At 44.7% G+C, this 16,189-nt stretch overlaps 1 protein-coding gene across 6 annotated transcripts in view; it reads left to right on the top strand.

Moving 5' to 3' along the window:
• The window catches only part of znf609a (zinc finger protein 609a), a 96,251-nt gene that overhangs the window by 37,182 nt on the left and 42,880 nt on the right, over positions 1-16,189 (top strand). For all 6 annotated transcript variants that reach the window (XR_007035259.1, XR_007035260.1, XM_047346340.1 and 3 more), the window contains 2 exons: positions 609-1,474; positions 2,267-2,495. Coding sequence is in view for 4 of the 6 variants with exons in the window: in XM_047346340.1 (XP_047202296.1) it covers positions 746-1,474; positions 2,267-2,495 (958 nt within the window). In the remaining 2 variants the exon portion in view is untranslated. The remainder of the gene's footprint in view (positions 1-608; positions 1,475-2,266; positions 2,496-16,189) is intronic.

Below are 16,189 nucleotides of genomic sequence, written 5' to 3'. Positions count from 1 at the left end.
ATTACTGGCTGTGTCTCCACATCCAAACAGTCTGTTGTGCTGAATTGGCAGTCAGATCTCCCTAAAATGGAACAAAAAAAGAGTTTTACTCTCCTTTTATTCCTGTGTTTCCCATACAGCACCCGCTGACACAATAAATGGCTTCTGTTGTGCACTTAAACCGCAACACCTATTTCTCCGTGTTTACTGTTGTGCTGCGCTTGACGACGCACTTATTGTTCTTAGGCCCATGTGGGTCAGTTTGGAGCCTCAAGATTTTCAAAGTACTGGGAACAGCCACAACAAATAATCAGGTTCCTGAAAAAATCGGATTTGAGCATTAAGACCTGCAGTAGGAATGTTGCCTTTGTTTTATATAAGATGGCAAATAGTTGCTGATAGTTATAACATTCTGTACCACCAGCTGACCTTATTCCCAAGTAGATGAGTCTGAGATCCCCCACTTCATTAGTAACTGAAACAAGATCCTTCTTAGAGATGTACCATCCTTTGCGGCATTCATATTAGAAGTGGAATATGCGTTGGATCGGTAACTGATCCATCATAAGACATTCTAAGGAATGTGGCACCAAACTTCTAATTTGTTTGTTTGTTTTTTTACTTTACAGGAGGCAATGCAGGTCACTGTGTGGAGGAGACCTAGGCTGCAACCCTGAGCAGGTGCACTGCTGTAGGGAGGAGCAGGGCCTGCTCTCCTGCTGCCCTCGTGCACCCCCCTGTGGCACTCTGGGACGCTTGAACTAAAATGTCCCTCAGCAGCAGCCCTGCCGGTGGTAAAGGTGTGGACTCTAATGCAGTGGACACATACGACAGTGGTGACGAGTGGGATATCGGTGTTGGGAATCTGATCATTGACCTAGATGCTGATTTAGAGAAGGACAAGTTAGAGATGTCAAGCAGTAAGGAGGGCGGGGGCATGGCGATCCCTCCTGTTGCTGTGGCTACATTACCTGATAACATAAAGTTTGTCAGTCCTGTAGCTGTGATGCAGGGCAAAGATGGCACACCCAAATCAAAGCGTAGTAAAAACTCCAAAGAAAGTGTGAAGACCCCAGTCTTGGATGGAAGTAAGGAGGCCCAAAGTAGGCTCCAGGGAGACTTGGTACCCCTGAACCCCAACTCCACACCAACTAAGGGAACTGATAAGTCTGGTAAAGCCTCCCGTATGCCCCCTGCTGTAAAAAAGGACAAAGATGTGGCATGTGGAAAAACTAAGAAGGAGAAAATAGAAGCTGTACCCACAAGAGTGGTTAACACTGAGAAGGAATCTGCCGTTCCTGTTCCGCCTCTTGGAGGACATTGTAACAGCACATTTGAGAGTAAAAAAAACGCAGAGTTAAACCCTGTGGACCAATTTGGGAACCTGGCTCTGGACTCTGTAGGGATTAGCCAGGCTGTCACCAAGGTGACAGAGCAGGAGGAGGTAAATGATGGTGATTGCCGGAATCTGAAGAAAGTTGTCAGTTGTGAGAAGGTAAGGGAATTCAAGGTTCTGTTTTTTTAGGTTGTTGTAATATTCATAAATAGGCATAGACTGTTTTCTACTGTCTATGCTGCTGACAGTTTGTTGGGGGGCATATTGTTGAGAGAGAACTATAGAATTCTGGCCTAGAAGTTGACTCACTTAGGACAAGTTGTTTAAATATTGACAATGAGGTATTTAGGTGGAAGAAGGAGGCCATGTTTTATATGGAGGTTAAAGGAGACATGGTACAACCTTTGAACTGGAGTATCTTAGCTTATCCTAAAATACTCTGGTTCTAAAGACCCAATAAATGTGGTGTAGTTTATAAATAAAATAATCAAGTATGTTAATATTCAATTCTGCTGTGTGCTTAGTGTATTGCAGCCAACCGAATCTGTTATTTTTACTTATTTGCGTTTTCAATTCACATTTTTTTCCTTATAAAATGTTGTCTCTTTGGCGCTAACAGAAAGATTTAAAGATTTAATTGGAATAATTTTAAGTAGACATTTTGCATTATATTGAACAGGATGAAAGCTTTGGATCTACAGCTGTTGGATCAAGCTAAACATGGACAGGGATGCTGAGGACTACTGGTGTATTATTTCTGCTCTAATTGGTTATTCAGCAATAATCAGATTAGAAACGTGTGTATAAAAATAGTTTTTAACAGATTTGGTTACCTATGTACAGAGCACACAGGCTGATCAGACTAGATACAAGCAGGGATTCTTGGCCTGAAAATCTAACTGCTCCTGAATGTAACTATCATCAGGTCTCCTCTCTGTCTTCTTCCTACAGATGGAATCTCCTTTTTCCACTTCTGCTCCTCCTCATCTTCACCTGCTGGGTCCTCCTGCTTACAGCAGCAACATTTCTTCTCCTTGTGAGCAAATCATGGTTCGCACATGCTCAGTTGCAGTGAACACAGCAGAAGCAGCGCTGGCAACTGAGCCAGAATGTCTCGGGCCATGTGAGCCTGGCACTAGCGTCAATCTGGAAGGAATTGTGTGGCAGGAGACCGAAGATGGTGAGCAACCCAACAATAGTAAAACAAACGCTATCTGTCTTTAGGCATCATCATACTGAGTAATTATTTGGAGCCAAAAAAGAAGCGTGGGAGACAGTTTATAACCAAATTAAAGCCCTCAACACATTCCTCAGTCACTTTAACAGCTATTGTTTTGGTAGAGAGGAACCAGTTATTCAGCCAGAGATTGGAATCTGCCGGTTGTCTCTTGATAAGCTGTGATCATTGATCACCTCTGATCTGTTCCGATCAGTCCCACCATTTTTGGTTTATAAATGCATCAATCAAAAGCATATACTTTGATTAGCTTTTTTTAGAATAAAAATCAGAAAAGGGATACGGATAGATCATTTGATCCATAAAGGGTTAGAGTTACAGGAGATCCTTCCTGCCCACAGCCATCAGAATCTACAACGGCTCTTTTAAGAAACCTGCATAATATGAGCTACAACAACATTTAATTTCCCTTGGGGATTAATAAAGTATTTTGGAATTTGAATTGAATTTGAGATGAGGATAAGATTGCAATTCCTTTATTTTTTGCTGGATTCACATCTACCTCCTCTATCAGAGACATTGTCGATGAGTTTGTGGTATATAATTTAGAAACAAATGGGAACTGGAATGTCAGACCTAAAATAAAACCAGAAACTGGTGTCATTAATTTTTGGTATTTATTCAATATAATTGTACTGTGCTAGCCTAAAGATCTTACTGTGGAAAGTTGTAGTAAAGTACTATCAGGGTTCGCATGGTTGCTTGAAATCCTTAAAAATGCTTAATTTTAACAAGGTGTTTTCAAGGTTTGGAAAGTGCTTAATTTTTGTATAGTCATTGAAAGTGCTTGATATTCTGACTGCACAGTTTTGTTATACAGAGCCCTCTAACAGTTTGATTAAAAACCTCAATTTGATATTTTTATGTTAAAGGCACCAGATAGAGAGCAATCATTTTGCCTTTAAAGGGAACATATCGTGCAAAATCCACTTTTTTAGCTCTTAAACACATTTTTTGTGTATTGGGAGTCTCTGAAAGTCTAGAGAATTTGAATTTAGTCACTCCAGATCCTGCAATGATATATTTAGATGCTTTTTGGGTCATATTTGGTCAGTCTGTTCTGATTTTTCCATTTTCTATTACGTTTCGTTCTTTATTATGTCATAGTATTTTTTGTGTAACTTCTAAAGATGGTCTTGGACTTCCGGGTAACCAATCCAGCGAATCTGCCATTTTTTTTCTCGCAGTATTCGTGTAGTTCAAGTTGAAGGATACCGAAGAAGCAGGCTTAAAAATATAAATGTTCGGTTGACTGGTGTATTAACCCACACCAGTCATTACACCGTCCCCCAGGATCAGAACCTCTTCGGAGTGCCTGGTTAAATAAATTTTTCAATGGAAATGTGCAGGCATCAATGGGGAATGTCCTCTTCAATTGAGCGAAGCACTTCAGGGAGGAGTGTTTTAGTAACCTCGGCCAGTATGAAGGAGGATTAGCTGAAAGACTCTGGCCCTGTCCCAATACCCACACTACACCCTACGCCCCTCTATGAAGTGTGTACTTTGTACAAGTGCATGTAGAGGTTATAGTGCACAGGTTACAAGCGTGCAAAATTGGAGAATTGGGACAGTAGGGGTTACGTCATCGACTTGCACCTCTGCACTATAACTGCAACATCAAAAAGGGCGGGAACCAGCGTTGTTTTCACAGCCTTGCTGCTACAAAAAACAATTTAAAACTGTAACAAGCAATTGTTTTGAGGAGAAGAAAGTGCAGGAAGTGAAGGAGGCTTATACACCAGACTCTCGCCGCGCCAGTGTTTGTTTGAAAGGTAACTTCAGTGTTATGGCCTACTGACTGCCCAGACTCACTCTGAACCCAGTGGTATCTAACAATGTTGTGCCTGGAAAACCAGTAAAAATATATGTGTCGGCTTGCTGTCTAAAGTTTACGCAGTTCTTATTATTCTGATTTGATGGTTGATTACGTTGATGGTTGTGATTGATTTTTGCTCAGAACGTCATCTGCAGCAGTGAATTGTGGGTAATATACTTCGGCGAAGTCCGCTTAGATGCGGGCTTCACCGAAGTGTGGATTGAGGGCACAAAGGCTAAGGACCACTCTGGAGAATTGGGACACACTACGCACTCGAACTCATCAACGGGAACGCGCAATTCAGGGACACAAGGGTGGAAGTGCGAGTATTGGGACAGGGCCTCTGTCTGATGGGTCAGTTCCTTCTGTCTGTGGAAACGATGGACAGAGCAAAGAGGTAAGTTGAAACTGAAACACCTGTCATTTTAGTGTGGGAGGTTTCATGGCTAAATTGGACCAGCCTGGTAGCCAGTCTTCATTGATTGCACATTGTACCAGTAAGAGCAGAGTGTGAAGGTTCAATTAGCAGGGTAAGAGCACAGTTTTGCTCAAAATATTGAAATGCACACAACATTATGGGTGACATACCAGAGTTCAAAAGAGGACAAATTGTTGGTGCACTTCTTGCTGGCGCATCTGTGACCAAGACAACAAGTCTTTGTGATGTATCAAGAGCCACGGTATCCAGGGTAATGTCAGCAGACCACCAAGAAGGACGAACCACATCCAACAGGATTAACTGTGGACGCAAGAGGAAGCTGTCTGAAAGGGATGTTCGGGTGCTAACCCAAATTGTATCCAAAAAACATAAAACCAAGGCTGCCCAAATCACGGCAGAATTAAATGTGCACCTCAACTCTCCTGTTTCCACCAGAACTGTCCGTCGGGAGCTCCACAGGGTCCATATACACAGCCGGGCTGCTATAGCCAAACCTTTGGTCACTCATGCCAATGCCAAACGTTGGTTTCAATGGTGCAAGGAGTGCAAATCTTGGGCTGTGGACAATGTGAAACATGTATTGTTCTCTGATGAGTCCACCTTTACTCTTTTCCCCACATCCGGGAGAGTTACGGTGTGGAGAAGCCCCAAAGAAGCATACCACCCAGACTGTTGCATGCCCAGAGTGAAACATGGGGGTGGATCAGTGATGGTTTGGGCTGCCATATCATGGCATTCCCTTGGCCCAATACTTGTGCTAGATGGGCGTGTCACTGCCAAGGACTACCGAACCATTCTTGAGGACCATGTGCATCCAATGGTTCAAACATTGTATCCTGAAGGCGGTGCCGTGTATCAGGATGACAATGCACCAATACACACAGCAAGACTGGTGAAAGATTGGTTTGATGAACATGAAAGTGAAGTTGAACCTCTCCCATGGCCTGCACAGTCACTAGATCTAAATATTATTGAGCCACTTTGGGGTGTTTTGGAGGAGCGAGTCAGGAAACATTTTCCTCCACCTAGTATCACGTAGTGACCTGGCCACTATCGACGCTGTATTGGCCGCAAAACGAGGCCCCACACCATACTAATAAATTATTGTGGTCTAAAACCAGGTGTTTCAGTTTCATTGTCCAACCCCTGTACTTTGAGCACGTAGCTGCGTCTTGGTAGTTGGGCATGCCTCCGGAGAGAGGAAGAAAACGGCACACCAGGGGGTTACCATTTTAATGACCACTGGTTCGAAACACATTACAGGTGCTTCTCAAAATATTAGCATATTGTGATAAAGTTATTTTCCATAATGTCATGATGAAAATTTAACATTCATTTATTTTAGATTCATTGCACACTAACTGAAATATTTCAGGTATTTTATTGTCTTAATACGGATGATTTTGGCATACAGCTCATGAAAACCCAAAATTCCTATCTCACAAAATTAGCATATCATTAACAGGGTCTCTAAACGAGCTATGAACCTAATCATCTGAATCAACGAGTTAACTCTAAACACCTGCAAAAGATTCCTGAGGCCTTTAAAACTCCCAGCCTGGTTCATCACTCAAAACCCCAATCATGGGTAAGACTGCCGACCTGATTGCTGTCCAGAAGGCCACTATTGACACCCTCAAGCAAGAGGGTAAGACACAAAGACATTTCTGAACGAATAGGCTGTTCCCAGAGTGCTGTATCAAGGCACCTCAGTGGGAAGTCTGTGGGAAAGAAAAAGTGTGGCAGAAAACGCTGCACAACGAGAAGAGGTGACCGGACCCTGAGGAAGATTGTGGAGAAGGGCCGATTCCAGACCTTGGGGGACCTGCGGAAGCAGTGGACTGAGTCTGGAGTAGAAACATCCAGAGCCACCGTGCACAGGCGTGTGCAGGAAATGGGCTAAAGGTGCCGCATTCCCCAGGTCAAGCCACTTTTTGAACCAGAAACAGGGGCAGAAACGCCTGACCTTCGCTACAGAGAAGCAGCACTGGACTGTTGCTCAGTGGTCCAAAGTACTTTTTTCGGATGAAAGCAAATTCTGCATGGAAATCAAGGTGCCAGAGTCTGGGGGAAGACTGGGGAGAAGGAAATGCTAAAATGCCAGAAGTCCAGTGTTAAGTACCCACAGTCCGTGATGGTCTGGGGTGCCGTGCCAGCTGCTGGTGTTGGTCCACTGTGTTTTATCAAGGGCAGGGTAAATGCAGCTAGCTATCAGGAGATTTTGGAGCACTTCATGCTTCCATCTGCTGAAAAGCTTTATGGAGATGAAGATTTCATTTTTCAGCACGACTTGGCACCTGCTCACAGTGCCAAAACCACTGGTAAATGGTTTACTGACCATGGTATCACTGTGCTCAATTGGCCTGCCAACTCTCCTAACCTGAACCCCATACAGAATCTGTGGGATATTGTGAAGAGAACGTTGAGAGACTCAAGACCCAACACTCTGGATGAGTTAAAGGCCGCTATCGAAGCATCCTGGGCCTCCATAAGACCTCAGCAGTGCCACAGGCTGATTGCCTCCATGCCACCAAGTATTGAGGTCATAACTGTACATGATTATTTGAAGGTTGACGTTTTTTGTATTAAAAACACTTTTCTTTTATTGGTCAGAGGAAATATGCTAATTTTGTGAGATAGGAATTTTGGGTTTTCATGAGCTGTATGCCAAAATCATCCGTATTAAGACAATAAAAGACCTGAAATATTTCAGTTAGTGTGCAATGAATCTAAAATATATGAATGTTAAATTTTCATCATGACATAATGGAAAATAATGAACATTATCACAATATGCTAATATTTTGAGAAGGACCTGTATATAAAACATGGTTGAAACGAGGACCAAATCCTCAAGTAGCTTTTTGCAACATATGCCAGAAGTACCTGCAGCTTTTGGCGATGGGCAAGTCAGGGCTCCTGAGCAGTAAGACATAGTACTGTAAAGGAATCTTAAATTAGATTCAGCTAACACCTTTGCAGGCAAATTGCTTGTTTGAAGGATGGATCAAGCTAGGGTTTTTTGTCATCTAGTCAGTCAGTCATTTTCTACCCTTATTCCATAGTTGGTCACGGGGGAGCTGGTGCCTATCTCCAGCAGTCTATGGGCGAAAGGCAGGGTACACCCTGGACAGGTCGCCAGTCCATTGCAGGGCAACACACATACAACCATACACACACTCATTCATACACCTAAGGGCAATTTAGAGTTACCAATTAACCTAACAGGCATGTTTTTGGACTGTGGGAGGAAGCCGGAGTACCCGGTGAGAAACCCACGCATGGACGGGGAGAACATGCAAACTCCATGCAGAAAGACCCCAGGCCGGGAATCAAACCCAGGACCCTCTTGCTGCAAGGCAACAGTCCTACCAACTGCGCCACCATGCAGCCTTTTTTTTTAATGTCATCTAGTGTATTTTAAAATGTGCAACAGCAAAACATTTTATTGAAAACGGTAGTAAAGGTGGTTAGCTAATGGTTGAATTTCGTACCTGTGGCTTGCCAGTGTTGAGTCATGCATGCTGTACCTCTGATGTCTTTTGGGCTCCTTCTGCCTTATATGTCAATTGTTTTTTACAGAATCAGAATCAGAATCAGAAAAGCTTTATTGCCAAGTACGTTTTTGGACATACAAGGAATTTGTTTTGGCGTAGTCGGTGCAATACAATACAAATTAAACAGTACAAACATATCTACAATATAATATAAATATAAGTGCACAGTTTTAAGTGCACTTTTTTTAATATTATAACTTGCTGAATTTTAATCAGTTGCACAGTATTTTAGATTGTTGATAGGCACCCTTCACATAGGGAACGCTGTGTGTGCTGTGGTTATAAAACTCAATGAAGAAATGGCGCATTCGGTGCTGGAAAAGTTCTAAAATCAACCTTGAAAATGCTTACGATGCTTGGATTTTACTGTGGGAAAAGTGCAAGAACCCTGTACTATATACTTTATACAGATTGAAAAGAGACAAGCAAATATTTAAAGGTTAATAAGCCCTAATAATGACTGTAGGTAGCTGAAAGAGGGGGGCTTTTCACAAGACAACACAGAAAAAAACCCACTTTAGGTTTCTCAACTTTTCACCAGTTAAACATTTGAGCTGGCCACATTCTGCAATGATAGGAGCTTTAAAATAGGACCACAAAGGACCATCTTTCAGGTTCAGTTTCTTTGCTGCTTCATGGTAACTGGGACACAACTGGATGTACCAGCAGGACAATGAGCCTCAAACAGCATTGAACAACTCACATCATCCCAGAATGGGTCAAAAAATTGGAACTCAACACCACACTGTGCAATGAATCTAAAATATGCATGCACAGCTTGGGCCTAGTTTAGCCCTTAAATGGGAATCACATGATGCTTAACCCCAAAGAGATGTGGTTAGATCTCAAAGTCAACATCCCATTGGGTCCTCCGCTGTAACATGACCAAATTGCCATGTAGAAATTGAGTTTTAAAACTTCAGAGGGAAATATTTCCTAGATATATTTCATTGGTCTATTTGTTCTGTAAAAAAAATGGTTCTTTTTAAGAAATATGCACGTCATGAGATCATTATTTGGCATGTACTATGTTAGTGGGTGAAATGTTAGCTACTTTTATAAGAGAAGCCCAGATAACATGTTTGTGGCTGATTTCAGTTCTTGCAAAGCTATAGCTTGGTAAAACTATTTTTGTGCAGTTTAAATTTTTTTAAGAGAAATAAGAACCCCAAATATAAATAATGACCACTTCAGCAAGAAGGCTAGAAAAACGATATTTTTAAAGGACCAGAGATGTGAGAAAGCAGCTGACATTTTCAACTAATATTAGCAATTGGCATGACCAGCTTTCCCGACATATGTCTTCCTGTGTGATTAGAGAGAAATAGATTTTTGCGATTCCTATGCGTTGAAAATTTCCAGGTCAGTGTCAGTCAGGCTGAAAACTGACAGCCAATGTCTCTGTGCCCCTGCTCTGGTCTGAGCATTAATTAAATTCAGTTTATTTATATAGCGCCAATTCACAATACATGTCGTCACAAATGGTTTGGAATGGTATAGGGTTGTTGGGGAGGTTAGATTAAACTACTGAGTGTTAGTTTGGCCATTTTAGAATGGGCTATGTGTAGGGGTACTAAGTAAAATACTGTGTCCATGTAGAGCCCCCTGGTGGGGGTTGCACAGGTTGCAGAAATGGACGGTGTGTTTGCACCTCAACCATAACTTAGCCGGACCCCCCCCCCCTGATCTGATGTATGATGGAGCTAAATCATTAAGGGCTTTATATGGGAGGAGGATAATTTTAAATTCTATTCTGGATTTAACAGGGAGCCAATGAAGAAAGCTTAAATAGGAGAAATATGATCTATCTTTTTAATTTTCATCCGAACTCTTGCTGCAGCATTTTGAATCAACTGAAGGCTTTTAACTGCATTTTGCAGACATCCTGATAGTAACAAATTACAATAGTCCAGCCTTGAAGTAACAAATGTATGGATTAGTTTTTTAGCGTCACTCCTGGACAGGATATTTCTAATTTTGGCAATGTTACGGAGGTGAAAGAAGGAAATCCTAGAAACCTGTTTAATATGGGATTTAAATGACAATTCCTGGTCAAAAATAACACCAAGGTTTTTTACTTTATTACCAGAGGTCAATTTAATGCCATCCAGGTTACGTGACTAAGCAGTTTCTTTTTTAAAGATTCCGGTCCAAAGACGACAACTTCTGTCTCGTCTGAATTTAAAAGCAGAAAATTTAAAGTCATCCAAGTTTTAATGTCTTCAAGACATGCTTGTAATCTATCTAACTGGTTGGGCTCATCAGGATTTATGGATGAGTAAAGCTGAGTATCATCAGCATAACTGAAAATGTATCCTATGCTGCCTGATAATTTTACCTATTGGAAGCATATATATAGTAAACCCCTCCTTGAACTGCCACCTTAACGTGGTGGAGGGGTTTGAGAGCTCAAATGATCCTAGAGGCTATGTTGTCTGGGGCCTAAATGCCCCTGGTAAGGTCTCCCATGGCAAACAGGCTCTAGGTGATGGGTCAGACAAAGAGTGGTTCAAGAATCCCTCATGAAGAACAAAATATCGAGGCACGTGATGTCGCCCGGTACGGCGGAGCCGGGGTCCCACCCTGGAGCCAGGCCTGGGGTCGGGACTTGTCGGAGAGCGCCTGGTGGCCGAGTTGCTTCTCGCGGGACCCGGCCGGGCCAAACCGAACGAGAGACGCGAGGCCATCCCCCAGTGGGCCCACCACCTGCAGGGGGAACTGTGAGGGACCGGTGCAAAGAGGATTGTGTGGCGGACGAAGGTGGCGGACGAAGGTGGCGGATGAAGGTGGCGGACGAAGGTGGAGACCTCAGCGGCCCTATCCCCAGATGCTTAGGCTGGCTCTAGGGACGTGGAATGTCACCTTGCTGGGGGGGAAGGAGCCTGAGCTTGTGCGGGAGGTCGAGAGATATCGACTAGAAATAGTCGGGTTCGCCTCCACGCACAGCATGGGCTCTGGAACCCATCTCCTTGAGAGGGGTCGGACTCTCTTCTACTCTGGAGTGGCCCATGGGGAGAGGCGGCGGGCTGGTGTGGGTTTGCTTGTTGCCCCCCAGCTCAGCCGTCTCGTGTTGGGGTTTACCCCAGTGGATGAGAGGGTCGTATCCCTGCGCCTTCGGGTTGGGGAGAGGTCTCTGACTATCATTTCAGCCTACGGGCCGAGTGGTAGTGCAGAGTACGCGGCCTTCTTGGCGTCCCTGTCAGGGGTGCTGGATAGTGCCCCTCCCAGGGACTCCATTATTCTGCTGGGGGACTTCAACGCCCACGTGGGGAACGACAGTGACACCTGGAGAGGCGTGATCTGGAGGAATGGCCTCCCCGATCTGAATCCGAGTGGTGTTTTGTTATTGGACTTCTGTGCTAGTCACGGATTGTCCATAACGAACACCATGTTCAAACATAAGGGTGTCCATCAGTGCACTTGGCACCAGGACACTCTAGTCAGGAGGTCGATAATTGACTTTGTTGTCGTATCATCAGACCTTCGGCCGCATGTTTTGGACACTCAGGTGAAGAGAGGGGCTGAGATGTCCACTGATCACCACCTGGTGGTGAGTTGGATCCGCTGGAGGAGGAGAAAGCCGGACAGACTTGGCAGGCCCAAGCGCATAGTGAGGGTCTGCTGGGAACGCCTGGCGGAGCCCTCGGCCAGGGATGTATTCAACTCCCACCTCCGGGAGAGCTTCAACCAGATCCCGGGGGATGCTGGAGACATAGAGTCCGAGTGGACCATGTTCTCCGCATCTATTGTCGATGCTGCTGCCCGTAGCTGCGGCCGTAAGGTCTGCGGTGCCTGTCGCGGCGGCAATCCCAGAACCCGGTGGTGGACACCGGCAGTAAGGGATGCTGTCAAGCTGAAGAAGGAGTCCTATCGGCTGTGGTTGGCTTGTGGGACTCCTGAGGCGGCTGACGGGTACCGTGAGGCCAAGCGTGCTGCGGCCTGGACTGTGGCAGAGGCAAAAACTCGGGCCTGGGAGGAGTTCGGTGAGGCCATGGAGAAGGACTACCGGTTGGCCTCAAAGCAATTCTGGCAAACTGTCCGGCGCCTCAGGAGGGGGAAGCAGTTCTTCGCCAACACTGTTTATAGTGGGGGCGGGAGACTGTTGACCTCGACTGAGGACATTATCGGGCGGTGGAAGGAGTACCCGGAGAAGGCATTCGACTGTGTCCCTCGTGATGCCCTGTGGGGGGTGCTCCAGGAGTATGGAATCGGGGGCCCTTTATTAGGGGCCATCCGGTCCCTGTACGAGCGGAGCAGGAGTTTGGTCCGCATTGCCGGCACTAAGTTGGACTTGTTTCCGGTGCATGTTGGACTCAGACAGGGCTGGCCTTTGTCACCGGTCCTGTTCATAACTTTTATGGACAGGATTTCTAGATGCAGCCAAGGGCCGGAGGGGGTCTGGTTTGGGGACCAGTGGATTTCGTCTCTTCTTTTTGCGGATGACGTGGTCCTGCGGGCCCCCTCTAGCCAAGACCTACAGCATGCGCTGTGGCGGTTCGTAGCCGAGTGTGAAGCGGCTGGGATGAGGATCAGCTCCTCCAAGTCCGAGGCCATGGTACTCGACCGGAAATAGGTGGCTTGTCCTCTTCAGGTTGGAAGGGAGTTCCTGCCTCAAGTGGAGGAGTCTAAGTATCTCGGGGTCTTGTTCACGAGTGAGGGAAGAATGGAGCGGGAGATCGACAGACGGATCGGTGCGGCTGCCACAGTAATGGGGGCACTGTGCCGGTCCGTTGTGGTGAAGAGAGAGCTGAGCCGAAAAGCAAAGCTCTCAATTTACCTGTCGGTCTACGTTCCTACCCTCACCTATGGCCATGAACTTTGGGTCATGACCGAAAGAACCAGAACCCAGATACAAGTGGCTGAAATGAGCTTCCTCCGTAGGGTGGCCGGGCACTCCTTTAGAGATAAGGTGAGGAGCTCGGCCATCCGGGAGGGGCTCGGAGTAGAGCCGCTGCTCCTCCACATCAAGAGGAGCCAGTTGAGGTGGCTCGGGCATCTATACCGGATGCCTCCTGGACGCCTTCCTCGGGAGGTGTTCCAGGCACGTCCCACCGGGAGGAGGCCCAGGGGATGGCCCAGGACACGCCGAAGGGACTATGTCTCTCGGCTGGCCTGGGAATGCCTTGGGCTCCCCCTGGAGTAACTGGAGGAGGTGTCTGGAGAGAGGGATGTCTGGGCGTCTCTGCTGAGTCTGCTGCCCCCGCAACCCGGTCCCGGATAAGCGGAAGACGACGAGTACGAGTATATAGTAAAGAGAATTGTCCCAAGTACTGAACCCTGTGGTACTCCACAATTAACCCTAGAGTTTAAAGATGATTTTTCATTTACATGCCTGATAATTTTACCTATTGGAAGCATATATATAGTAAAAAGAATTGTCCCAAGTACTGAACCCTGTGGTACTCCACAACTAACCCTGGAGTTTAAAGATGATTTACATGAACAAACTGGAAACTGTTAGACAAATAAGATTTAAACCAGCCTAGCACTGTTCCCCTGATCCCTACAGCATGTTCCAGCCTTTCTAAGAGAATATTGTGATTGACTGTATCAAATGCAGCACTGAGATCTAACAGGACAAGTACAGACACAGGTCCATTATCTGAGGCCAAAATAATATCATTAGTGACTTTCAGCAGAGCTGTTTCAGTGCTATGATGAGCTCTGAAACCTGACTGAAACTTCAAACTGGTCATTGCTGTGTAAATGCTCACACATTTGTTTAGCAACTATTTTCTCAAGACTTTTAGATGAGAATGCAGGATTGGATATATGTCTGTAATTTTTAAAGTAATCTCGATCAAGCAAAGGTTTCTTAAGTAAAGGTTTAATTACAGCTACCTTAAAAGCCTGTGGTACATATCCATTTACTAAGGATAGATTAATCATATCTAAAATGGGGCTGGTAATCAGAGGGAACACTTCCTTAAATAATTTGGTTGGGATTGGGTCTAACATACAAGTTGAAGATTTAGATGAAGCTAATATTTCTGATAACTCAAAAAGCTTCACAGGATCAAAACAGTCCAAACACAGATCAGGTTCTACAGTTACTTCCAATGTTGTCTCACTTGCTGAGGATGAAGTAATCATCTTCGGAAGTATGTCAAAGATTTTATTTTTAATAGAATCAATTTTATTTAAGAAGAATCCCATAAAGTCATGACTGCTGAGAGCTAAGGGAATGGATGGCTCAACAGAGCTATGACTCTGTGTAAGTTTAGCAACTGTACTAAAGAGAAACCTAGGATTATTCTTGTTGTCTTCTATTAATGATGAGAAATAAGCTGTTCTGGCTTGATGAAGTGTCTTTTTATAAAACAGTAGGCTATTTTTTTCAGATTAAGTAGGAATCTTCTAGGTGAGTAGAGCGCTATTTTCTTTCCAATTTTCTAACATTGTGCTTTAAAGTGCGCAGCTCAGAATTAAACCAGGGAGCTAGCCTCATATGAATAATTACCTTCTTTTTAAGGGGGCTGCATTGTCTAATGCTCAGTAAGCCATATTTAATTTTTTTATTTTTCTTCTTAGTCTGAGATGTGTTTATTTTTATGAGATTTTCATGATTTCCTCCTTTTAGATTATTTTTTTAATCTATTCAATTTTGTCCGTGGGCGAGACACTGTCTTAATAGGGTAATGGGTGGGTAGCAGTACAGAAGCTGCAGAGAGGAGTGTAAACTATGATGGATGGGATGGATGCCGTCTCTCCGGATCAGACCAGGTTTTGCCCAAAATGTTCGCCAATTATCAACGTAGCCCACATCGTTTAAGTCAGTCTGAAATTGCATAGATAGAAGGCAAAAGCAAATCCTATTTCTACATGGCACTTGGAACAAACAGCCTAGCTGAAATAATGTTCAAGTGTTGGTCGCTTCTAAGACACTGAAGTAACACTCCTTGTTTCTCTTTCAATCTGCATATACAGGGGTTGGACAATGAAACTGAAACACCTGGTTTTAGACCACAATAATTTATTAGTATGGTTTAGGTCCTCCTTTTGCGGCCAATACAGCATCAATTCGTCTTGGGAATGACATATACAAGTCCTGCTCAGTGGTCAGGGGATTTTAAGCCATTCTTCTTGCAGGATAGTAGCCAGGTCACTACGTGAGACTGGTGGAGGAAAACGTTTCCTGACTCGCTCCTCCAAAACACCCCAAAGTGGCTCAATAACATTTAGATCTGGTGACTGTGCAGGCCATGGGAGATGTTCAACTTCACTTTCATGTTCATCAAACCAATCTTTCACCAGTCTTGCTGTGTGTATTGGTGCATTGTCATCCTGATACACGGCACCGCCTTCAGGATACAATGTTTGAACCATTGGATGCACATGGTCCTCAAGAATGGTTCGGTAGTCCTTGGCAGTGACGCGCCCATCTAGCACAAGTATTGGGCCAAGGGAATGCCATGATATGGCAGCCCAAACCATCACTGATCCACCCCCATGCTTCACTCTGGGCATGCAACAGTCTGGGTGGTACGCTTCTTTGGGACTTCTACACACCGTAACTCTCTCGGATGTGGGGAAAACAGTAAAGGTGGACTCATCAGAGAACAATACATGTTTCACATTGTCCACAGCCCAAGATTTGCGCTCCTTGCACCATTGAGACTGACATTTGGCATTGGCATGAGTGACCAAAGGTTTGGCTATAGCAGCCCGGCCGTGTATATTGACCCTGTGGAGCTCCCGACGGACAGTTCTGGTGGAAACAGGAGAGTTGAGTTGCACATTTAATTCTGCCGTGATTTGGGCAGCTGTGATTTTATGTTTTTTGGATATAATATGGGTTAGCACCTGAACCTCCCTTTCAGACAGC

This window comes from Girardinichthys multiradiatus, chromosome 2 (assembly GCF_021462225.1).
Source record: "Girardinichthys multiradiatus isolate DD_20200921_A chromosome 2, DD_fGirMul_XY1, whole genome shotgun sequence".
NCBI classification, from domain to species: domain Eukaryota; kingdom Metazoa; phylum Chordata; class Actinopteri; order Cyprinodontiformes; family Goodeidae; genus Girardinichthys; species Girardinichthys multiradiatus.
Note: the sequence above shows the minus strand (reverse complement) of the source record. Positions and strands in the feature narration are given on the sequence as shown.